At 40.6% G+C, this 26,247-nt stretch overlaps 1 protein-coding gene and 1 long non-coding RNA gene across 2 annotated transcripts; one reads left to right on the forward strand and one right to left on the reverse strand.

Annotated features, from left to right (window-relative positions):
* The first annotated feature begins 1,641 nt into the window (after positions 1–1,641).
* On the forward strand, positions 1,642–4,705 carry LOC134654863 (uncharacterized). Its single transcript, XR_010097377.1, has 3 exons — positions 1,642–1,741; positions 2,143–2,217; positions 4,522–4,705. It is a non-coding gene; the product is annotated as an uncharacterized LOC134654863 (long non-coding RNA).
* Positions 4,706–5,712: 1,007 nt separating this feature from the next.
* On the reverse strand, positions 5,713–18,283 carry LOC134654805 (beta-1,3-glucan-binding protein-like). The gene is made up of 9 exons (XM_063510275.1): positions 18,148–18,283; positions 17,486–17,725; positions 12,120–12,331; positions 11,133–11,257; positions 7,239–7,408; positions 6,930–7,030; positions 6,462–6,582; positions 6,074–6,204; positions 5,713–5,936 (listed from the first exon to the last, which is right to left on the reverse strand). The coding sequence occupies exons 1-9, from the start codon at positions 18,281–18,283 to the stop codon at positions 5,745–5,747; spliced, it is 1,428 nt and encodes a 475-aa protein (XP_063366345.1). The 3' UTR covers positions 5,713–5,744.
* Between the last annotated feature and the right edge of the window lie 7,964 nt (positions 18,284–26,247).

Genomic DNA, 26,247 nt, shown 5'->3' on the forward strand with positions numbered 1-26,247 from the left:
TCTAGTTTCACGGGTTCCATTTTAGTTTTAGGTTGCGATTTTGAATCTTCATATTGTTGCTGATGGACGGATTCTGTAATAAAATAAGTTTATTTGCGTTTTTAAATGAGGCAGCTTACTTTTTAAATATAATTGAAATTATTATATCTTAAACGTTCAAGCCATAAAGCTATGAATCTTGAAAACCACAAATACTTAGGTGAGTAGCGAAAAGACAACGTCGCCTACAAATAGTAAAAGTTCTTTCGTAATGATTGTAAGGTGTGTTTGCTATGAAAAAAATGTAGGCATTTAATTTCTAAATTAAAAATAAAATATGGTTTCCTTTAAGTAAAAAGAGCTAACTTAAGGTTTTAAGTAGGTACTCATTAATTTTTTCCACACCATCTTTACTTACTTAAAACCCATTTTTGAAAATGAAAATAGAAACGAAGGATCGTTAGGTAAATATAGGTAGGATACCAAATAAAGTTAATTAAATTAAATCTTACCTTTTACAGTCTGGCACATGGTTCAGAACGATTCCCTCAATTTTCCGAGTCTGAATGATATAGTAAAATAATGTAAAACTCTTAAATATCATTCGTTATTTAAGACGAAGGTTGTCGATGTAAAGGCCGGAAGTGCCACAGTGGTTTCCGCTAGGAGTGACAACCAATAGTGCATGTCGCTGGAAAACAACCCGGTTTCCGGGAAAATATCAATATCATCAGTCCCCCGACTGACTAGGGCCACAGAATAAATAATAGTACTAGGTACAGAAGACTCACTGTCTAACATAATGCGTCTGTTACGATCAGGACAGATATGACCACTAGGTGGCGACAGCACCACGCGCGGCTTATGGCTAGCCACCAAAATTGGTGTGGAACGGATGTACTTTTAGCTACCTGTAGCAAAGCGACGAAATCGCGGAGTGAGCCACGCCTGCTAGGGCACCTGGGCCAAATAATTAAATAATTAAAATTTCAACAGGTCTGGCCTAATAGGTAGTGACTCTGCCTGTGAAGCCGGTGGTCCTGGGTTCGAATCCCGGTGAGGGCATTTATTTGTGTGATGAGCACAGATATTTGTTCCTGAGTCTTGGGTGTTTTCTATGTATTTGTATATTGTATATATCGTTGTTTTAGTACCCACAACACAAGCCTTCTTTGAGTTGTGGGACTTAGTCTATTTGTGTAAGAATGTCCTATAATATAATATTTATTTATTTATTTAAAAACTAGACACTAAGATGTCTTCTTTCATAAAAGTAAAAAACATAATTAGGTACCTATGTAAAAAATGCCCACAACTTTGATTAAAGTCAAAACATCGTCAGTACGGTATTGGTCGATAGGTATAGGAACCTAATCGTGGACTTATGGGAACTGAAGATAATTATAACTTTTTTTGTTTTGTGCAAGTGTTCATGTAGGTATTGTAGGTAATCCACTATAGTACCAGATCAAAAAAATAATTGCACTGAAATTTTTACATATGACATACCTATCGCAATTTTGGAAACATGCCGATTGCCGACGGCATATCAGTAACCAGTGGTGACAAAACTTGTGTTGTTGTTCCAAGCTCAAGCAGGCGAGACCGGATATTTGTGCAGAACAATAAATAGTAACCTTGTTCCGAATGTTTTTGCAGTGCTGCAGCCGTATAAAACGTCACCGATTGGCGGAATCGACGCAGTTTGATAAAACCAAAGACCAACAGTTCATCATGCCTTCCCCCTGCGAGCCTTGCAAAGGTGAGACTTTAATTAGCTAAGCTACAAATTAACCAGCTATCATGGTCGCATTTTTATCACCTGTCATGCTATGCGTCACTTTCGCACTAACATATTTGTTAGAACGTGACAGCCATGGTGACAAATGATAAAGAGCCGGCCATTTATTCCCTTTATTTATTTCCTTTGTTGGTCTTAAATAAATTTAATTTAATTTAATTTAATTTAATTTAGCCCTACAGAGTCGTTAACGTATAATATTATATTATCGAAAGTCGTGACCTTTTTCTAAATTGTGTTGCTCTCGTTTATTAACAGCTTTTACTGTCACAATTCCTGTCGGTTGATTTAATTGCAAAGCAGTGTCTTCTTCTATTTATTAATAAATTTAGTAGGTACCTATAAGTGTTGCCTGTTTCTAGATTCCTGCCCGGACGGCGCCTGCAAAGACGACTGCGGCTGCAAGGACAAGGGCTGCAACGACTGTTCCTCTAAAGGTATTTGGTCAAGTATTTTGTTTTCAAAATACAAGACCTTAAAACTTACATCATGTTAATAATGTACGAGTATTACGTCATGTTTGTATATATGAGCACTAGGAATTGTACAACAATGTTACCCCCTTGTAAAACAAATAACTATTTCCAACTTAAAATACCAATGTTATTGAATGTATCACGAGCGTGCACGCTTGGAGCGCCCTCGGTTTACACCATAATTAGTAGGTATTGTATTATACAATATTATATACATAGTTAGTGTTCGGTTTAGCCTCTAGTTGACATGAAAAAGCATTTCACGGACCCTGAATGGGTATGGCAATCAGTAGGGCTAAAATGGCCGGCTCTTTATCATTTGTCACCATGGCTGTCACGTTCTAACAAATATGTAAGTGCGAAAGTGACGCATGGCATGACAGGTGATAAAAATGCGACCATGATAGCTGGTCTGTGGTCCTTAAAACTAAGACGAGTGCTAATTAAATATCGTAATGTACCTTAGATATGAGCGCCGCGCCGGCGCGCCGCCGCCGCCGACAAAATTGTCGCGCCGCCGCCGCCGACGCTGCGCTATCGGCGTGGCATCGGCGTGACCTTGGTAGTTACTACTACTTTCGGAATCAGATAATATATTTTTAATCGAGTTTAGATCACTAACGGCGCCATTTCGAATAGTTTATAGGCATTCAAAAGGTATTTTAAGCCCATATAATTCAAAATTATCGAAGGCAAATGCAAAGTTATCTGTCTAGTCTTGTGAAAACGAAATTATTTAATATAAATTTTAACATCAATATGCTTGTAATAAACATACTGATTTCCTTCCATTTTTATTGTGGAACGTTCCACATTACAATTTATAGATTGTATATATACACTAGACATATGTCAATCACAATGAAAAAAAAACTGTAAGCAACTCTGGGTAACGTGAGACTCAAACCCACATCTTTGGATTACCGATCCAATGCATAACTAATTTTGCCAGCTAACCATCCGTCATTTACCGCGAATTTAACCATTGCAAGCATGGTTAAACGTCTTTAAAAGGTATAAAATGGGGTTAATTTAGAGATATTAAGCGTTTCCACGTCCAAATGTTCGGCCGTGGGCTTCGCACGGAATGGCGTCGGAATCGGGTCTCAATTAAACTTGACCACTGTTCAAATTTCAAGCTTTGCTCTCTCGCAGCTCAATCTTTGGCCTTGCATCGCTCGCATGGAATTAAGCCGCTATCTGACCCTGCAAGTTTATAGCCCTGTTTGGAGCTCGACTTTCGGCCTGTTTTAAAACGCTTGAGCATTGGTCCTTAACCGATCTTAGCTCCATTGCAGCTCGGCCTTTGGCGTCGCATAAATGCGCCCGCAGGAAAGCTCCAGATCTTGAACACTATGGCTTCAGTCTTTATCGGCCTGTGCCCTCGCTCTGCTCTCTTGCAGCTCGGCCTCGCACAGAAGCGCGCCGCAATCGGCGTTCGGCCGTGAGCCAAGCTTACACTTGGCGTTCGATTCTTAGGTGTATGCTTACCTGCAGCTCATCCTCTGGCCTCGCATTGGGAGGCGTCGAAATCAAGTTGTCGGTGTTACATGGAGCTCGGCGTTGGGCCTCACTTTTTGACATAAAACGGAGCTCGATTTCTTTGGACTGTCGACAAGACGTTTCCCTGATACAGTCAATCCGCAATTTTTAACTTAGCACAAATAAGGGCCTTGCTAAGATCTTCCGGCCAGAGCCTCGCCAAGATTAAGATCGCTTCTGATGCCGCGCGATACCGCTTATCCACAGTTTATACGATATCAATTTTTTTCGTACCATTATTCAATAAATTATCCTTGAAACTAAAAAATGCATTTATTTCATAACTTTCTTACAGCAAAAACATGTTTTTTCGGTAAAATTTTGGTTTGAATTCTTTTTTCATTAATCGAAGGTGTTTCAAGGCCACGCCGCCGATTCGCCGCCGCCGCCGACCAATTTTGACCGGCGCGCCGCCGCCGGCTATATGCCTATCGGCGCTCATATCTAATGTACCTACAGTCAGCTGCAGAGATATAGTTGGTCAAACCAATTTGTCAGTAAATAAGAACAAGAAAAAAGTATACTCATCCTTTTCTTTTAGGTGCTAACTTAGTACTAGTGTAAGACAAAGATAGTATGATTCTCTCTGTCTATGTTTGAAATGAGACAGTCCTTTGACAAGCTATAGTTGAACCCCCCTATGTCTCTGCCTTGTTTTACTATTGATAATAGGTATAAGTGCACATTTTTATACGATTAATGAAATATTTTCTTTGTAAACAGGTGGTTGCTGCTAGAGATGGACGAAGCCCGCCCGCGCCCGCGCAGGCGCCGGCCGCTCGGCGCGCGCGTCGCGTCCGCGCTGGAGAGGTGCTTCCCCGTCGCTTTCTCCGTCACTTTCTTCCTCACTATAGTGCTGTTCCATTGTTGTCTCTTGTGATTCAATAAATTCCTTCTAAATTCAAAACTGACTTTCAATTCCATCATCTACTAACCAACTCTTGTTTGTCACCAATTTTAGTTTTATAATACAAACTAAGCACCTTAGGTACATATGTAGGAGGATCATCCGACTGAGTTTACATTGTTTCACTGATATACAATGAAAGCTTTTTATCATGGAAACAAACATTTCAGAGTCTGGTTGACGAAACTGGTGACCGAAGAGTCCGAAGGTCTGGCGGCTTCCTCGCACACTCGCACAACGTATAGTAGGAGATCCGGGATATATGGTCGACCTTCACCGATACGTCTGACGGATAAAACTTATATTTTATGAAAGAAAATATGTTCCTGAACATAAATAAATAGAGTTGCCTAAATAAATATGGTCAAGGCTATTTTTAATTAATTTTTGAAAAAACATGTTTTCGTTACATTTTACAGACTTGTCTGACGAACGAAATAAGTTCCAATGGAAAGTATACAACTTGTGCAAAATGAATTAATTAGGTTGCCTATCTTTTTATTTTATTGCGAATACAGTGGTACCTATAGGGTTGTCTGCAAAAATCCGGTCACAAATAAGGGTTGCCAGGCTTTTTAATATAATAGGAAGAAAAGACTTTTAGCGATAACTCAAAAACGGCTTAACTTTTATTGAATGTGTTTAACAAGCACTATTTTTGTGATTTTTTTCATATTTTTTGGAATTATGGTTCAAAAGTTAGGAGGGAAAACAATTTTTTTACTTTCGAAGCGTTTATTTCCGAAAAAAATCACTTTATCACAAAATGTTTTTAAAGACCTATTCATTAAAAAAAAATATCCAACGTCATCCCACACCATAGGGTTGTACCGGAAAAAAAGAGGATTTTGTTGTTGTAGGCAAGTTTGGATTTAGCGCCACCGCCGCCGCATCGAATTTGTTTATCGAAAAAGAAACTGCTTTCGGATGGTCGAATTAAAACTAAAGAATAAGGGCAACCGTTTTTTATAGCGTTTTATTTTAGGACTGTTAAAAGTTTAGTCACTAACAATATTCAAGACGTGAACAGCCCTCAGCTTCACAAAGCTTCGACCTTCACGAAGTCGACCACCAGCTCGGGCTGGGTCCAGGTTGCCTTCCAGGAGTGGTCCTTCCAGAAATTGGACGCGGCGTTGACCTGGCCATTCCTCCAGGGTTTGGGGGCGCTAGAGTCGTTCGAGTCGTGGAATTCGGCGTCACCTCCCACTGCTACGCCGAGGGTTAGATAGAACTGGAATAAAAAAGAGTAATATTCTAGTCTCGTAGCTAATTGGAGGTCGGTATACCATTGGGGTCCCTGCCTGGAAGGATTTGGAGTTCGTATATGAAGGGATTCTCGAAAACGTCATCGAAAGGGAAAGGACTTACGAATTCGTTGAAGGGCGCAATGCCATTGGCTTGGACGCCGGAGCAGGTCTCAGGAAGCTTGCCCCGCAGGCCGTTAGCGGCCGGCTCCACGGTCGCGTAAACCTCGCCGTCCACGGACAGGACCAGAGATTCTGGAAAAAAAGACAGTATTGGTAACTCTTCATGGGAAAGTTTCCCAAAATCTGGCTATTTTCTACCAAGTAAATATGTACTTGTTGATCGTACTGAGCAACTTTTACTATGAGCACTGATTTTAAAGCTTTGCATATCGAATATTATCTGGTAGTATTCATTAATTACACCAAGTTAATTAGAGATATAACAGTGGCCAAACTAGCTAAGACGCTAGTAGAGCCTTTCGACCTTCTAATAATTGTTTTTCACACACCAGGAGTCCACTTGGCAGAATACACGTGGAAGTCATTACTCCAGGCCGTCTCCGACTCGGGTTTCGTGACCAGCAGGGCGTCGTGGCATCTCGAGTCCAAGACGGGGCCTCCGTACAGCTTCTGCAAGAACAGGAGTCGAATAGCTGTTCCCTTGGTATATCACATTATATATATCGCATAGCCAGCTTCTACATGTTCGACTACAGGGCACATACCTCACCTCGTTCTATTTACAGGAGCGATTGAGCTTAGCCCAATGCGGATTAGCAGACATTTGTGTGTTCAAATGCCATAAAACAGTCACTAATGGGACCTCATAAGTTTGCCGGGGACCAAAAAAGAGATGGCGAGACGACGGAATAGGTACATATGTAGCAAAGAATGGCAGAGCATGCATTAGACAGAGCCGGGTTTCGAGAAACAGGGGAGGCTTTTGTCCATCAGTGACTATTTCGTATAAAATGTACCTTATTCAGGTTAGCGTTGCCACGAGCGCTGACTATCTTCAGAATACCAGTGTTCCTGCTGTTGATGCCGAACTTCTTCAAGAACGGCTCAAGCAATATCTCTATAAAATAAATAAGGAGTTAATAACGAAAGACCACTGGTAAATAAACGTCTTTCTCAAAACGATTATAATGTGGAAAGGATTTTTAAAATCACAACAAGATGTTCTCTTATTGGGGGAAGGGCCTTATCACGCAGCGTCTTTCATATAAATATTTTTTATATGCGCAGTTCAAAATAACTGCGCACGCATCTAAAGACGATACTACCTGGGTAGATCCAATCGCCCTTGGGGAACTTGGCTCTGACGCTGACCGTGCCGTACTTGAAGGCGAATCCGAGCTTGCTGGTGATACGGCCGCTGATTACGGGCGGGACTGCTCGTCCGCTCTGCTCGGTTTGGTCCACTGAGCACTGGTCTGATTCTCCGGATGTGCATCTGAATATTATTTCCAAATTATTAAATTCGTCCAGCGGGGCTGCTGACGGTATCACACAAAATGCACTAGAAAATTATAGGAAAATCGTATCGTAGTAATTTAAGGACACAATTTAATTATCGGCAACGTCATGACATGATGTGTTGATACTACGGCTAACGGTACGTTGAGGTACGGCGAGGTCCTCCAAATTTTACAGAGGAGCCCCAGAAAGGGAAGAAGAGGAACAAGAAGAAGACGACCCTTGCAGCAGCCGAAGCCGCCGCGGTTCGCGGTACCGCCAAACCTGCTCCTAGGTCTCTGCTCTCAGCCCCTATAGCCACGGATAATGCGTGGAACGTAGCGGCTAAAGAAGGCAAGAAAAAGAAGGCGGGAAGGGGACCGCAACAGAAGGGAAAGCACGCAGCGATTGAAGCAGCAGCGTCACCACGCTCACAAAGGAAAAGGGCCAGCAAACTGCGCCCACCCCGCTCTACTGCTGTGGTCTTGTCCTTACAGCCGGAGGCCGAAGAGAAGGGCATCACTTATAAAAGTATGATTGCAGCGGCCAAAACACAGGTTGACTTGTCCGAACTGGACATTCAATCTGTTCGATTCAAAGTTGCAGCTACCGGCGCGCGACTACTGGAGGTACCGGGGGCCGCCAGCGGTCCAAAAGCAGATAAATTGGCTGAGAAACTTAGCCAGCTGTTCAGTCCCGAAGTAGTCAGAGTGTCCCGGCCTACAAAATGTGTCGAATTGCGCGTATCTGGCCTAGATGACTCGGTGACATCACAGGACATCGCTGCAGCGATTGTGCAAGCCGGTGACTGTGCGATCCAGGAGGTCAAAGTGGGCGAGATAAAATCGGATCCCTGGAGCTTAGGTTCGGCATGGGTTCGCTGTCCTATCGCTGCAGCTAAAAAGGTGGCTGGAAAGGGAAGACTATTGGTTGGATGGGTGTCGGCGCATGTTAAGCTGCTTGAAGCGCGTGCCCAAAGATGCTACCGGTGCTTGGAGCCGAGACACGTGAGGGCGAAATGTCCTTCCGACATAGATAGGCCGAACTGTGCTACCGTTGCGGTCAGACAGGACACAAGGCGAAAGAATGCTCGGCGGCGCCACATTGCATTGTCTGTGCAACGTCGGGCAAAGAGGCGGGTCATAGGATAGGGAGCAAGAGCTGTACTGCCCCACCCAAGAGAACGAAGACAAAGGCTGACGATGGCTCCCGGGCCTCCTCGCAACCTTTCCACCCATCCACTACTACTGTGGACGCGACTCAGGGGGTTTCAGAAATGGACGATAGTTAAATATGGCCATCGAAGTTCTGCAGGCGAATCTTAATCACTGCGCCAGGGCTCAGGACCTTCTGTTCCAGAGTATGGCGCAGTGGTTAATAAATATAGCAGTGATAGCGGAGCCATACACTGTTCCTGCCAGAGCAGAATGGGTCGGGGATCTAGACAATACTGTGGCCCTGGTGTCGCGGAGCGCAACTGGCTCCCCACCTTTTCACGGCGTCATAAGGGGTCACGGTTTCGTGGCGGCAACATATGAGAACATTGCTGTTGTTGGTGCCTACTTCTCGCCCAACGATAGTCTGGCGAATTTTGAGCAGTTCCTCGTGGAAATGGGTGCCATAGTCAGATAGCTGCACCCGACACCTGTTCTAGTTGCCGGAGATTTAAATGCAAAGTCCAAGGAGTGGGGTTCTCGGGTAACAGATGCTTTTGGGCAGTGCCTGGAGGAATGGGCTGTTGCGTACGGGTTGGCTGTGATAAATCGGGGGACCGTGAACACATGTGTGCGGCAACAGGGTGGCTCAATTGTTGACGTTACGTTTGCGAGCGCTCCTCTGACACGGCGAGTTCACGACTGGAAATGTTTGGAGGATGTAGAGACCCTTTCGGACCATCGCTACATTAGGTTCAATATTTCTACACCAACGACCGTGTCGATAGGCCCTAGAAGAAGTCCTCCAAGGGAGATCAACCCTCGATGGGCGCTAAAACGACTGGACCGTGAAGTGCTGGAGGAGGCGGCCCTCGTTAAGGCCTGGCTGCCGGCACCCGAAGGTTCTTTGGACGTCGAAGTTGAAGCCTCATGGCTAAGGGATGCCATGACCGACACCTGTGATGCTGCCATGCCACGAGCGGGGCCCTTTCTTCCAAAACGCAAAGTGTACTGGTGGTCCGTAGAATTGGCACAACTGCGAGAATCGTGTATCGCAGCGCGACGCCAGTACACAAGGAGTCGCAGGCGGCGACAGCGAGATGCTATCGAGGAGGCACAGCTCTATACAACTTACAGGGAACTAGCTGTCTCTCTTAAGACGGCTATTGGTCGAGCTAAGGACCGGGCTGAGAAGGAGATGCTGGAGAGTCTCAATAATGATCCTTGGGCGAGACCGTATAAGATGGTGAGGAGTAAACTCCGACCGTGGGCACCCCCGCTGACACAGACTCTTCAGCCCCAACTCTTGCAGCGGGTGGTAAACACCCTCTTCCCGGATACACCGGAGTTCATACCACCCCTAATGGCGCCGATTGATGCAGGTGCAGATGAGACTGACGTACCAGAGGTCACTGAGGGCGAACTAGGTGCCGCTGTGCTCCGGCTAAACCAGAATAAAGCGCCAGGCCCCGATGGTATACCAGGCCGTGCATGGGTACTAGCACTAGGTCCTCTTGGACCCCGGGTGAAAGCACTATTCAGCGCATGTTTTGAACAGGGCCGGTTTCCACGGACGTGGAAAACAGGGAAATTGGTCATTATTCAAAAGATAGGACGTCCGGTCGATTCACCATCGGCTTATCGACCGATCGTTTTGCTCGACGAGGTGAGTAAGCTCTTCGAGCGTATCATCTCGCTTCGCCTCGTCAAGCACCTTGAAAATGTGGGGCCAAATCTTAGCCAAAATCAGTTCGGATTTCGTCGCTGCCGATCCACAATTGACGCGATCGCCAGAGTTAAGACCCTGAGAGAGGAGGCAGTGTCCCAAGGCGGGGTGGTCCTCGCAGTATCGTTGGACATATCAAATGCATTCAACACCCTGCCTTGGGGGTGCATTAAGGAAGCACTCAGACATCACGCGGTGCCGAGGTATTTGCGCAATATTATCGAGGCGTATTTATCAGAGAGGGCTGTCAAGTACCCAGTGGCAAACGATAACGGATGGGGCCTGAAAATCATGTCGTGCGGTGTTCCGCAGGGGTCGGTATTACTAGGACCACTCCTGTGGAATATTGGGCACAACTAACTAACGGCACTACTATATAACTTGACGGCACATATTCAGCTGTTAGGTACTGTTCGGTGGCCTGAATGCCTGATATATATGAACCAGGGATCGGATACCGGTATTTTTTGTATGGAAAAGAAAACGGTATTTTTCGTTGCAAATTTTTACATTTATTTCTAATTAGACAATCTAATAGAAGTCGTTACCTGAGCGCGTTGTTTTGTGGAGTATACCTACATTTCGAGTATAAAATAATTTGAAAAATATGGTAATTTCGTAGTTTTTGCAAAAAACCGGTTCCGATCCCTGATATGAAGTATGAAGTACCTATATAAGTAATAAATATTTTTGTTACATGACAGCCACGTTGGGCTGAGGTAAGTATTTTGTTACATACGCGAAAGCCACGATGGGATGAGATAAGGCAAGTATTTTGAAGTCCTTCGTTTTTCTTGTAGGTACGCTGTGACATAAGTAGCAGGGATCTCGAGTAGTCTTACCCAATGCCGAGATCCAAGTTGGTATATAAAGAAGCGGTCTCGTTAAACTGCTCCGAGGTGGTGATGTGCAGCTCTCCGTTCTGCACAGACACCGCTGAAGCCTGGTATGACACGAAGGGAACCTCCTGAAATAAGAACATACAACTTTAAAATAGTAGTTACGTATATCTTGTGAGATTTCCAGCACATACAGACATAGCTTATAATATAGGTAACTCTATAAGTAATCGACTTCACCACCCACCCACTCCCACTGTCATCAAGTCAGTATATGATGATGGAGTCTTGGATAATTAAGAGAAAGTGTGATATATATTAATGTCATAAATACTTAGGTAATAAAGGGGGTAACGCTTGAGAGTTCGATTTAAGATATGATGATGTCCTAATTTATAGACCACGGTTTCCCCCTTTCCAAAGTTATTCGGTCATCGGTTGATTAGATTAATGAGGTTGAAGCTACGGTTTAAGGCTTCCCTAGATGTTGTGGCTTAAGGTACCGTAAAATGGGATGAGTAGGGGCAAAACTGGCATTCAAACCTCGATAACATTTTATTTTTACATATGCAAACTGAATGGTGTATTAATAAGTGTTCCGGACGTTTGTATTTTAGTTTTTAGTTTATTTTGGGTAATTCCATTTCATAACTTTGACGATAAACAGGAAATCCCACCTCACCCCGTAGTCCCTCGTAATTGGGGTGAGATGGAATTTCATACAAAGGTGATTTTGGAAGATTATTGGATCGATTTTTTTTATTATGAGTACGACTATAGCTCCATTTTAAATTGGAATACATTATTTTTGTAGCAGTAGCCTTAAATCCCATCTCACCCCCCTTTCATCCCTTCTCTCCCCATTCATAACCCAACTCTCCCCGCGAACCCTACTCACCCCATTTTACGCTACTGTTTGATTTGCTTATGGTCAATCCGATAATGCGTGACTATGGTAAACTCTGGAGAAAATAAACACCTAATACTTACCGGGTGTTCGGTAGGGATGTAGTGTTCAACCTGCCACACGTCCTTGTTGAGCGTGTCGAATTTCTCCTCGAACACGACCTGACCCTTACAAACGGTGCCTCCCTTCTGCAGGCGAGTGGCCGAGGGCTCACATGCCTTGGTGGTTGTGCCATCGACCTCAGGGTACTGAGGGTATACTACCCGCTCGGGTAGTGGGGTGAATGTGGCGAAATCTGGGGGAAATAAGTAAGTAAAAATGAATATCACAGAAAGAAAGTTCAAGAAAGTACGGCATGAAGGTAAAATTTTGTAGTAGTAGGGTAGGTAGTAGAAGATTTTTTTTACTACAATATCACCATAAGAAATGTAGGTAAAAGGTGAACTTATACCTATAAGGAATCTCTTGCACCTACCTTGGACAACCTGGCTACGGTTCGAAAGGATAATTATCAAAGATAATTATCTTGATAATTATCGTGATTTTTATGCCTGATAATTATCGATTTGATAATAAGTTAATAACCTAAAATTAAAAAAGCTACTTAAAATATAATAAACGCCCCAATATTTTTTTTTACTGTCAAAGAATTCAAAGAAAATAAATATAGCACCATTCATACCTGGGATAATTATCCGATAATTATAGCGAAAATTATCAAAGACTATAATTATCTGGATAATTTTGAACCCTGGCCTCGGCCCGAGCCGGACCCAGTGTAGCGCGAGTCATCCTTTACACTTTAGCAAGAGATCTAAGGTCCACCACCTTGCATTTTGGAGACAAAGCAAACCGCTTGGAACAGGTGTTCCTGGGGGTGATCTGAGCTGATTTACCCCGGTTGCCGAGAGGTCCCCCCCAGCAGGTGGGCAGGGGAGGGGGGGCAAAAGTGCCTCCGGCGCGCATCACTCTAAATTTTATATCTGCATACATCTAGCAACTATATCAAGTTTGGTGTCTTTTTCGTATAATTCGAGGATGGAGAATTCATTTCTGTGACTAAACTTTCACTCACCCATACAAAAAAATCGAGAAATTAAAAATTCAAAAAAAATCTTTACACTTTTTTTTTTGAAAATCCTCTACAAAATTAAAACTACGAGGATTTGCTCTACAAAAAAAATACCTGTCAATAGCCTAGTTATTCTTATATATAGAATAGTAAACTTCTCAATCATTTTTCTTTTATAACTCTGTAAAAAAAAAAATTTATGTCGCGCGGCGTACCTGCATTGTAAGAGCAGTATGCAGCTTTTAGGATTTTTAAGTATGTTTTGATGGTTTCTTATAAGTTATTATGCTTCTTTTTGTAGATTACATTAATATATTACTTCTGGACGTGATATATATGCAAATATAAATGAAATATATAAATAATAATAATAAGTGGCAGCACAATTCCAACAAGCCCTCGAGCTTGGTTTTCTCCCACCTTCCTTAACAACTGGTGTCACCTTCCTGCTCTTCAAGTCCGGTAGTACCACGGAAGCAAAAAACTACAGACCCATCACATGCTTGCCTACACTCTACAAGCTCCTTACATCCATTTTGAGAGCAAAAATCAATGCGCACATTGTCGCAAACAATATTATGGCTTCCGCTCAAAATTGATGTAGGGTTGGGTCCCGTGGTACTAAAGAGCTCCTCCTCATAGACATGACCATATGCCAACAAATCCGGCGGAACAAGGGGGCCCTCTCAGCCGCTTGGATTGACTATAAGAAGGCCTATGATTCGGTGCCTCATTCATGGCTGGGGAGGGACTTAGAGCTGTATAAAGTTGATGCAGCTTTGAGAGCCTTCCTAAGCGCGTGTATGAGGCAGTGGACCACAGTCCTTCGTCAACCAGGAGGCGGGGATGACCGCTCTGGCCCGCAGGATTTTATAAGGATTGAGCGAGGAATCTTTCAGGGTGATAGTCTGAGTCCCCTGTGGTTCTGCCTAGCTCTGAATCTCCTCATGAACCTCACCCTGCTGAAAGATTTGGGACTAGGTTGCCGGCTTCGGAGAGAGGGTGAAGTCATTTCTCACCTTTTGTACATGGATGACCTCAAATTATTTGCACAAAATAGCCAAGACTTGTTGGACCTACTGAAAACTACCGAAGTCTTCAGTAGTGCCATCAACATGGAGTTTGGTGTCGATAAATGTGCGGTTATACATGTAGAGCGGGGGAGGGTTGTAAATTCAACAAATTTACAACTCTCTGAGACAATGGCTTTCAGATCTATCTCTGAATCAGAAACCTATAAATACCTTGGTATGTCACAGTTTCTGGGTATTGAGGACGAGGGTATTAGACGGTCGGTGAAGGAGCGCTTTTTCAGTCGGCTCACAAAAGTCCTTAACAGTCTTTTGTCAGGAGGCAACAAAGTGCGTGCCTTCAACGCCTGGGTAATGCCCCTACTCACATACTCCTTTGGCATACTAAGGTGGACTCAGACCGAACTGGACGCCCTAGATCGGAGGGTCCGATCACTGCTCACCATGCATCGCATGCTACACCCACGCTCGTCAGTTATGAGATTGTACATCCCACGGAAGTGTGGAGGCCGAGGCTTCCTAAACGCCAAGGATCTCCACAACCGCCAGGTGTACAATCTCAGGAATTATTTCCTTAACAACGAGTGTGGGATGCATCGTGTTGTGGTGGCAGTAGACAGGAACCTCACGCCGCTCTCCTTGGCAAACGAGAACTGGCGCAAACCTGTGGTACTAAGTACTGCGGATCGCAAGGCGGCATGGGAGAGTAAGGTGCTACACGGGCGGTTCTACAAGGCCCTCACGGGACCCGATGTGGACCTGCTCGGGTCGGTGAACTGGTTACGATTCGGGGACCTCTTCGGAGAAACCGAGGGTTTTGCCTGTGCAATTGCGGACGAAGTAATGATGACGAACAACTATCGGAAATATATCCTAAAGGACGGTACGGTCGACATTTGTGGGGCATGCCGCCGTCCCGGAGAGTCACTCAGGCATATCATTTCCGGTTGTTCTCATCTTGCTAACGGCGAGTACTTGCACAGACATAATCTGTGCAAGCTCGTAGCCAGGATTATTCACCAGCAACTTGCTCTTCTATATGGTCTTGTGGACCGCGAAGTACCGTACTACAAGTATTTACCTGCGCCTGTTGTCGAGAATGGTCGTGCCACGCTCTATTGGGATCGATCTATCATAACTGACAGGACTATTGTAGCCAATAAGCCTGACATTGTGATAATAGATCGATCGCAATGTCGGGCCGTGCTCGTTGACATCACCATCCCCCATGATGAGAATCTCGTGAAGGCCGAGAAGGACAAGTCCAGTAAGTACTTGGCTCACGAGATAACCGCCATGTAGGATGTTGATTCGACGATCATTGTCCCGATAGTCGTTTCAGTGAACGGTCTAATAGCGAAGAGTCTCGACCAACATCTTGAAAGACTCTCGCTAGGTGGTTGGATCAAGGGCCAGAAGGCGCCAGATGCAGAAGGCGGTGATCTTGGAAACGGCGCGGATAGTCCGCCAGTTCCTCTCTCTGCGGCCCTGACCACCGGCAGCTTGGGCCTTGCCCCGCTGCTGGCGGCACCCTAGGTTAGGTTTTTTATAATGTGTTTATATGTATTTTTTATTGTTTTGTAAGTGTTTTTATATTTTACTTTTATATTCATATTATAAAAAACCTAACTTAAGATGAAAGATAAATAAAGTGAATAATAATAAAATGCTTTATTGCACACTACAAAAGAAATGTTACAAAAGTATGAACAGGTACAAAAATGTAGGTAACAACAGGCGGACTTATCGCTAAATAGCGATCTCTTCCAGACAACCTTCAGATAGTGAGACGGCGGAAAAGATTCAAGTTAACGGAAGTTAAATAAAGATGTTGGGAACTAATACCAACGGTCCCTGAGCGCGAGCGTCGCTGCACTGCACCGCATTCACCTCCGTTTAGATACCTACACTACACGCAAATTTAGTATAATTTTTATGTATACATAGATAAGTATCTCAAAAGACGTAGAAGATAAAAGGTCACAATAACTAAATAAAAAATTGATCTGTCGTGAAACTATCCAGTAGGTAGACAACTCATTCTGCATAGGATAATCCAATATTCAGTTATATCGTACTTATTGTAAATTCCTTTATTGTTTTAAATATTTACTTTCTGTACCTACTTGCGTTATGCTGAATAATGTTTTGAAGTAAATGCGTGTCTAAACTAAATGCGTGTAGGTATACCTACTTCAGCACGGTCCGCCGTGCGACACAAAACATTTTTTTAAATACAATTATTAGTTAAAAATGGTTGATAAGTTTATTATTCTATATAGTAGAATAACTGGGCTATTCACATGTATTTTTTTTAGAGCAGATCCTCATAGTTTTAATTATGTAGAGGATTTTCAAAAAAAAAAGTGTAAAGATTTTTTTTGAATTTTGAATTTCTCGATTTTTTTGTATGGGTGAGTGAAAGTTTAGTCACAGAAATGAATTCTCCATCCTCAAATTATACGAAAAAGACACCAAACTTGATATAGTTGCTAGATGTATGCAGATATAAAATTTAGAGTGATGCGCGCCGGAGGCACTTTTCCCCCCCCTCCCCTGCCCACCTGCTGGGGGGACCTCTCGGCAACCGGGCGAAATTAGCTCAGATCACCCCCAGGAACACCTGTTCCAAGCGGTTTGCTTTGTCTCCAAAATGCAAGGTCCCCTTAGAAAACGGGATCTTAGATCTAGTACTACTTCGCTTCTCATAAAATTAATTATTTCTACCCGATGTGTGATTACTTATTCAGTATTTTTCATAAATACGAATAGGTATGAAGCACTTACCTAAGTAGATTTTAATACCTAGGTTCGCGATACGGTGTCATTATCGTCATACAAGCTCGTGATAAGTGCCTCTGTCTGTAACCTATGACCCAAAAGAAGTTTTTTTGATATCGGAATTAAAATTCCGCTTACAAATAAGCTGCATGGCTGAGTTCATAGATAGTTATAATAGCCTATGATGTAGTATGTATGTATACGTTTTAATTACATAGAAAAAAAACACGGAAAACATATAGAAGGTAAAGCATGTGAAACTAAATAGTTACCTACTTGTGTGCTTTTGCTTAGCATGTTTTTAAGCAACCCACTTTTTTTCTAATTTTTGATAGGTACATTAGGTAACTGCAATATATGTATACTTTGTTGTGTAACATACAGTAACTGCCATGGCGCCGCTTCCACGGGCTTGCACCGATGAACACCTGCCAGATGCCCGGATATAGTAGTAAAGGTTAGTAGCAAACTAAAGGGGTCAGGTTTCCCTCAAAATTGTTTACCGTTCAGGGTTAGCTAGCTAGTCTATTAGGTTATTTATAAACAAATCGTGTCGTCATCTCACCATCAACTGTATACTCAAGATTGTCTCTGATGTATCCGTCGCTCTTGATGGCCACAAACGCGAGGTACTCAATCTTGTCACCCTTCTCTAGCTGGACTTCGGGAAGGTCCACCACCCAGAACCTCTGGCCATTGATCTCCACGGGAGACCCGGTCTCTCCGCCGTGGAAGTCTTGTTTAGTGGAGGTGTCCTTCTTGATCAATTGACCTTGGATGAGGAAGTATACCACATTTGTGGCATCTGGAAAAAAAGCAAATAGGTATTTTTTTAACGCAAGTTGCTTAGTTAAATCCACCTATGTCTGAATAGTATCTGTATTATACCTAATTATGTTTATTATTTTAAACGTGTCAAATACAATTTAAACAATTCAATCTCTCCGCACTTGCAGAATAAAAACTAGCCCCGGAAAATTATATTATACATTCTCTGACCTCCACCGATATACAGCTGCCAGTACTAAGGAAAGTAAAGCAAACAAACTGTCTAGTGCGTTTCTCTTGATGAACCATTTTCCGGGGTTATCTTCGTGTTTTTGCTCTGTTTCGTTTATCTACTTAATACTTAGGTAAAGTATTAAAAGAAGTATGTTACTCTATGTACTTGTACCAATGTATAGGTAAAATATTTCAATCTAAGTTATGTTTAGGTAAGTGACTTACCAGGAATGGTAGCCCGAAAACCTTTCGGTTGGAAAACCTGGATGGTTGGTTCGGGAACACTGTAACTGCTCGTATCAGCCCTTGCGCCGGCGCAGAACAGAGCCACGAACACGCAACATAGCTCCTTGACGGCCATTTTGATATAATGAGACGAGTAGAAACGAAGTGCTTTTTATTTACATACCGAATGATAACGGTGTCAAAAGGCATGGATTGGAAGGTCAGATGTTTTAATTATCTTTTTGGGTATGATATTGTTTAAGCTTGCTTGAAATGTTTTTGATTGTCAGTGCTTAGTGCTTAGTTAAAGAAGTAGAATTATCTAATATTCCCTAATAAATTGTCCGTAAAGTTATATGTGTCATTTTATGGAACTTGCTAACCATGTAAACAAACCGCTATGTTAAAATTGTCTCTGAATGTTAATTTACTTGTGACTTTTGTTTACATAGTTAGCAAGTTCCATAGAATGACACTTGACTGCATAATATCCTCCTTGATTATATTGATGATGTAAATTATAACTTAAGGACAAAGTGTCATAAATATAGTTGGTCAAACCAATTTGTCAGTAAATAGGAACAAAAAAAAACGATTCTCATCCTTTTCTTTTGGGTGCTAGTACTAAGGTAGTAGTAAGACAAAGATAGTATGATTCTCTGCTCTGGTTGAAATGAGACAGTCCTTTGACACACTATATGTCACCGTCGGAAATAGCATATGTACCAACCAGGGATGTTGCGAATGCCGATTTTTGACATCACACATAAAAAAAGCGGCCAAGTGCGAGTCGGACTCGCCCATGAAGGGTTCCGTATTTAGGCGATTTATGACGTATTAAAAAAAAACTACTTGCTAGATCTCGTTCAAACCAATTTTCGGTGGAAGTTTACATGGTAATGTACATCATATATTTTTTTTAGTTTTATCATTCTCTTATTTTAGAAGTTAGGTTGTCCCCCCCACACACATTTTACCACTTTGGAAGTGTCTCTCGCGCAAACTATTTAGTTTAGAAAAAAATGATATTAGGAACCTCAATATCATTTTTGAAGACCTATCCATAGATACCCCACACGTATGGGTTTGATGAAAAAAAAAATTTTGAGTTTCAGTTCGAAGTATGGGGAACCCCAAAAATTAATTGTTTTTTTTCTATTTTTGTGTGAAAATCTTAATGCGGTTCACAGAATACATCTACTTACCAAGTTTCAACAGTATAGTTCTTATAGTTTCGGAGAAAAGTGGCTGTGACATACGGACGGACAGACAGACGGACAGACAGACGGACAGACAGACAGACATGACGAATCTATAAGGGTTCCGTTTTTTGCCATTTGGCTACGGAACCCTAAAAACGTCAAATATTACATTTTAGTATTTTTTTTTTAAACTGGCCAAGTGCGAGTCGGACTCGCGTTCCAAGGGTTCCGCGCGTACATTCAGTCCCACTCACGCTTGACTGCTCATTTCTAATAGTTTTTTTTTGGCTAATGAGTAATTTCCTAGCAGTCTAGCACTTACGCCGATGCTAAGACGTTCCTGTACCGACCTGTTCCACATCCGGTACAGATGTGGATGTTGAAAATAATGCGGAAGTTCCGCGGTTGCGGATGCGGATGCGGATATTCGCAACATCCCTGATACCAACCTGTCTTGTTTACTTGTACCATATCACGACGTAACAGCTAGGACCTAACAGTGTCTAGCCCCTACTTACAAAATATATTGTGTTTTTTTTTGTTATTTAGACGTGTATGTTATATCAAATGTAAGCTTATTTTATATATACCTACCTTATACAGGCAGGCATTTGTTTTTTAAGCTGTGACTAGATTGTCAACTGACGATCTATAAACTTGCAATAGCAGTTACTCGTATAACGATTTAACGATAAAACATTCTTCTAGTGTAAAGCAAGGATACAATAGGGTATTTGACTGTATTTAAAAGAAATTATTTTACACCATGTATGCAAGAAATAAAGCACCAGAAGATTATTAGAGAAACGTAGACAGCAGTTATTTTCAGACACAAATTCTATTTTAAAACCCGCATAAAACTATAAAGAGTAGGTAATTTGATCGTGACGTCACATGCTAGTGTTTCATATAAATTCCATAGTAGCAAATCGTTTTGACAGTTTGAAAAAAGAAACTGATTTTACTAGTAGTCAAATACCCTATTGCATAAAGACGCGCTGCGTGCGCCCGTTGACGGCTCGGCCACGACATTAAAGTCTATTCTTTTATTCGGTAGACTGAAATGACAGTTAATAGTATGAACATGAAATGTCATTTCATACTATTAACTGTCATTTCAGTCTACCGAATAAAAAAATAGACTTTAGGCGACTGGCGATAAGCATAGACCAGCCCTAGTAGCACGGTCGCATTTTTAATGCATTTTTATCACCATGCCTGTCACGTTCTAACAAGTATGTAAGTGCGAAAGTGACGGGCATAGTGATAGTCGATAAAAATGGAACTGTGCTGAGCCCGCAGGTGTCCTCAGGTTATCGCTGGCGACAACCATAGGTGCAGTGCTAGGTTATCGCTGGCGACAACCATAGGTGCACCTATACCTATGGTTGTCGCTGCCGTCGTCGCATGTTGTTGTGTTACTTGTAGTTTTCTTTTATTTATTTATTTTTTTGTCACGAATAAACGCTCTCTATTCTATTCTATTCTATTCTATTCTATTCTATTCAATGTCGTGGCCGAGCCGGAGAGTGTTCCAACTGCGATAGACTCATTCGACTCACTGCAGTTTGCTACATATGTATTAAAGCTCTCCCATAAGGTTTGCAATCCGGATCCGAAATGTATGAAATTATCCGGATCTGGATCCGGATCCGCGGATCTTCCCATACATTTCAGATCCGTCGTGCAAACCCTTCCCAATCTTAAAGTAATCTCTCCCAAACTTATTGGTAATCTGTGATTTTTAAATAAAACGATGTATTAAATGGGCACCGCTAACTTTATTTCAGGAATAAATATTATACATTTAACTAATATTATTACTGTGAACAGCTGAAATCGAAGGACAACCAGAGGATCCCATGATCCATTTCATGCTTAACAGCACCCACCTGCAATAAAACAAAACATATGTTGAAAGTAAACGTGCAAAAAAGTTTTTATTCAGTGATTATACTGATTATCTCACATATTGGCCGCATATTGGTAATTATTAGGTAAAAGGGTAATTTCAAAAAAATATAGTTTAGTTAAGTGTAGTTATGGATCTGTAATAACAATAATAACAATAACAATATTTTTATCTATATATATAAATGCAAGTGTCCTGACTGACTGACTGACTGACTGACTGACTGACTGATTCATCAACGCAGAGCCGAAACTACAAAAGCTAGAAAGTTGAAATTTGCACACTAGGTTGCATTTGTAAAGTGTACAAGAGATAAGAAGCGATTTTGAAAAATTCAACCCCTAAGGGGGTTAAAAAGGGGATGAAAGGTTGTATGGGGTTCAAGTTTTAGTTTAAGCTAGAAATTTGAAACTTTGTGAAAATGTATTATATTAAAAAACAAGAAAACTAATTTCAGCGTTTTCGAAAATTCATCCCCCAAGGTGGTGAAAAAGGGGTTGAAAGTTTGTATGGATATCAAATATTTTTGTGAGTGTGTGACTTTAAACTTTGTATATGGGTATACTATTATAAGACAGGAAAAGTAATTTCAGCGTTTTTGAAAATTCATCCCCTAACAGGGTTAAAAAGGGGTTGAAAGTTTGAATCCATTACAAATGCTTTGAAACTTCTTAGAAAGGCATAATAGCCGATTACAAAAAAAAGTAATTGCGACGTTTTAGGAAATTCAACCCCTAAGGGGGTAAAAAAGGGGATGAAACTTTGTCTTGGGGTGCAAATTTTATTTTAAGCTAGGACCTTGAAACTTTGCAAAAAGGTATTAAATTAAAAAACAAGAAAACTAATTTCAGCGTTTTTAAAATATCATCCCCCGAGGTGGTGAAAACGGGGTTGAAAGTTTGTACGGAGATCAAATATTATTGAGAGTGCGGGACTTGAGTCTTTGTATAAAGCCATATTATTAAAACTCAAGAAAATTAATTTCAGCGTTTTTAAAAATTCATCCCTTAAAAGGGTTAAAAAGGGGATGAAAGGTTGTATGGGGTTCAAGATTTATTTTAAGCTAGGAATTTGAAACTTTGTAAAAATGTATTATATTAAAAAATAAGAAAACTAATTTCAGCGTTTTCGAAAACTCATCCCCCAAGGTGGTGAAAAAGGGGTTGAAAGTTTGTATGGAGATCAAATATTTTTGTGAGTGTGGGACGTGAAACTTTGTATATGGGTATGTTATTATAAGACAGTAAAAGTAATTTCAGCGTTTTTGAAAATTTATCCCCTAACAGGGTTAAAAAGGGGTTAAAAGTTTGAATCCATTACAAATGCTTTGAAACTTTTTAGAAAGGCATAATAGCCGATTACAAAAAACAGTAATTGCGACGTTTTAGGAAATTCAACCCCTAAGGGGGTAAAAAAGGGGATGAAACTTTGTCTTGGGGTGCAAATTTTATTTTAAGCTAGGACCTTGAAACTTTGCAAAAAGGTATTAAATTAAAAAACGAGAAAACTAATTTCAGCGTTTTTAAAAATTCATCCCCCGAGGTGGTGAAAAAGGGGTTGAAAGTTTGTACGGAGATCAAATATTATTGAGAGTGCGGGACTTCAATCTTTATATAAAGCCATATTAATAGATCTCAAGCAAAGTTATTTCAGCGTTTTTAAAAATTCATTCCTTAAAAGGGTTAAAAAGGGGATGAAAGGTTGTATGGGGTTCAAGATTTATTTTAAGCTAGGAATTTGAAACATTGTAAAAATGTATTAAATTAAATAATAAGGAAATTGAATTCAGCGTTTTCGAAAATTCATCCCCCAAGGTGGTGAAAAAAGGGTTGAAAGTTTGTATGGAGATTAAATATTTTTGTGAGTGTGGGACTTGAAACTTTGTATATGGGTATATTATTATAAGACAAGAAAAGTAATTTCAGCGTTTTTAAAAATTCATCCTCTAACAGGGTTAAAAAGAGGTTGAAAGTTTGAATCCATTACAAACGCTTTGAAACTTTTTAGAAAGGCATAATAGCCGATTGCAAAAAAAAGGAATTGCGACGTTTTAGGAAATTCAACTCCTAAGGGGGTAAAAAAGGTGATGAGACTTTGTCTTGGGGTGCAAATTTTATTTTAAGCTAGGACCTTGAAACTTCGCAAAAAGGTATAAAATTAAAAAACAAATAAAACTTATTTCAGTGTTTTTAAAAATTCATCCCCCGAGGTGGTGAAAAAGGGGTTGAAAGTTTGTACGGAGATCAAATATTTTTTAGAGTGCGGGACTTCAATCTTTGTATAAAGCCATATTATTAGATCTCAAGAAAAGTAATTTCAGCGTTTCCAAAAATTCATCCCTTAAAAGGGTTAAAAGGGGTTGAAAGATTGTATGGGGTTCAAGTTTTAGTTTAAGCTAGGAATTTTAAACTTTGTGAAAATGTATTACATTAAAAAACAAGAAAACTAATTTCAGCGTTTTTGAAAATTCATCCCCCAAGGTGGTGAAAAAGGGGTTGAAAGTTTGTATGGAGATCAAATATTTTTGTGAGTGTGGGACTTGAAACTTTGTATATGGGTATATTATTATAAGACAGGAAAAGTAATTTCAGCGTTTTTGAAAATTCATCCCGTAACAGGGTTAAAAAGGGGTTAAAAGTTTGAATCCATTACAAAAACTTTGAAACTTTTTAGAAAGGCATAATAGCCGATTGCAAAAAAAAGGAATTGCGATGTTTTAAGAAATTCAACCCCTAAGGGGGTAAAAAAGGGGATGAAACTTTGTCTTGGGGTGCAAATTTTATTTTAAGCTAGGACCTTGAAACTTCGCAAAAAGGTATGAAATTAAAAACCAACAAAAATAATTTCAGTGTTTTTAAAAATTCATCCCCCGAGGTGGTGAAAAAGGGGTTGAAAGTTTGTACGGAGATCAAATATTTTTTAGAGTGCGGGACTTGAATCTTTGTATAAAGCCATATTATTAGATCTCAAGAAAAGTAATTTCAGCATTTTCAAAAATTCATCCCTTAAAAGGGTTAAAAGAGGGTTGAAAGATTGTACGGGGTTCAAGTTTTAGTTTAAGCTAGGAATTTGTAACTTCGTAAAAAGTTATTTCATTAAAAGAGAAGTTTTTAAAAATTCATCCCCTATAAGGATCCAAAAGGGGTTGAAAGTCTGTATAGGGTTTAAATTTTATTTAAAGCTAGGAACTTGAAACTTAGTAAAAAGGTATTTTATTAAAAAACAAAAAACCCTATTCAGCGATTTTAAAAATTCATCCCCCGAGGAGGTGAAAAAGGGGTTGAAAGTTTGTATGGAGATCAAATATTTTTGATAGTGCGGGACTTAAATCTTTGTATAAAGCCATATTATTAGAACACAAGAAAACTAATTTCAGCGTTTTTAAAAATTCATCCCATAACAGGGTTAAAAAGGGGTAGAAAGATTGTATAGGTTATAATTTTATTTAAAGCTAGGAACTTGAAGCTTTGTAAAAAGGTAAAGGTAAAGAAAACGAATTTCAGAGTCTTTGATAATTCATCTCCCAAGGTGGTGAAGGGGGTCAAAAATTTGTATGGAACCCAAATATTTATTTGAGTGCGGGACTTGAATCGTTGTATAAAGGCATATTATTACAATACAAGAAAAGTAATTTCAGCGTTTTTATAAATTCATCCCCTAAAAGTTTAAACAGGGGTTGAGAGTTGGTAGAGGGTTCAAATTTTATTTAAAGCTAGGAACTTCAAACTTCGTAAATAGGTAGTTAGGTAGTAGGTTTTATTAAATAGTGGACTTGAAAATCTTCTGCGGGTTGAGAGAGATTATATCGAGAACAATTTTATTCAGTTAGGGGCTTGAAACTTCGTAGCCAGGTTGTGAAAGACAAATCTCATGTGTTGTATAATAATTAACAAATGATTAACTGTCCCTACTGCTATCTTTTGCTGCATAATGTTCTAAAGCTAAACTAATGTAGAATGTATAACCACCAATATACAAATCCACGCGTACGAAGTCGCGGGCAACAGCTAGTTCATAATAAAAGTTTAGCAGGAACGTTACAGTGAGCCCCGCACTAGGCATGGCCTGTATCGCGGGGGTCATGATCATCACGAGTTACCAGAAATAAAATTTATATGTATACTAAACCTAAGAATAGGAATTATTTAGGAAAGAGAGAGGAGTGTGTACTTGTATATATGTAAGGTTGTTGTGAGGAGGTAGTGAAAAGTGTGTGAATGAAATCTAAGAATGTGTGAATGTAAAAGTTTGTTAGATTTAAGTGTGTTCGAGCGTTAAATATTAAAAACTGAAACTGAACTGAGTGTTAAGTTAATTGATTTCATTCAGTTCAATGATATTATATAATCTAGATAGGTTATACTCATACTTGAGGAGCACAAAAATATTTCCATATTTATTTCTGTGCCTACGAAGAAATCTGTTATTTTGGATGTATTTTCTCATTCCATTCATCTTTGTCACACTCGTTGTTAAACATAAGGTCGTCTCTTTCTCTTCCGGTGTGCGGGAGCTCGTTAGCACGTGCACATTTCTCGCTTGTCCAGCCGTGACTAAAGGAACTTGTCCAATTTGTCACAAGGTAAGCGCTTCAATTTTGGAACGCCTATAACCTATCTTGAGTTATAAATCATTGATTCAGTTACGATAATTAACCATGAACACACAGCTAAACAGAATCTGTTTCATTGTCTTGACACAATGGAATCAACTAACTTGATACTACTAATTACAAAGTTGTTAACTACCTACGTAATGTACCTAGACTTTTTTTATTCTACCTCTAAATTTGAGATTTGTGATTAGTTGATTACTACTACATATTTGTGATTTGTATTGACAATAATCTTACATAAAAGTCCGTCAACCAAATCTTGTCAGTAGTAAAAGGCGGCAAATTTGAAAAATCGCGGGTTAGCAACACTGTGTTCGAATAATTCCAAAATGCGTGTCATCTGTGTTTTATCTGTGGAATGTGGATCGTGA

This window comes from Cydia amplana, chromosome 15 (genome assembly GCF_948474715.1).
Source record: "Cydia amplana chromosome 15, ilCydAmpl1.1, whole genome shotgun sequence".
NCBI classification, from domain to species: Eukaryota; Metazoa; Arthropoda; class Insecta; order Lepidoptera; family Tortricidae; genus Cydia; species Cydia amplana.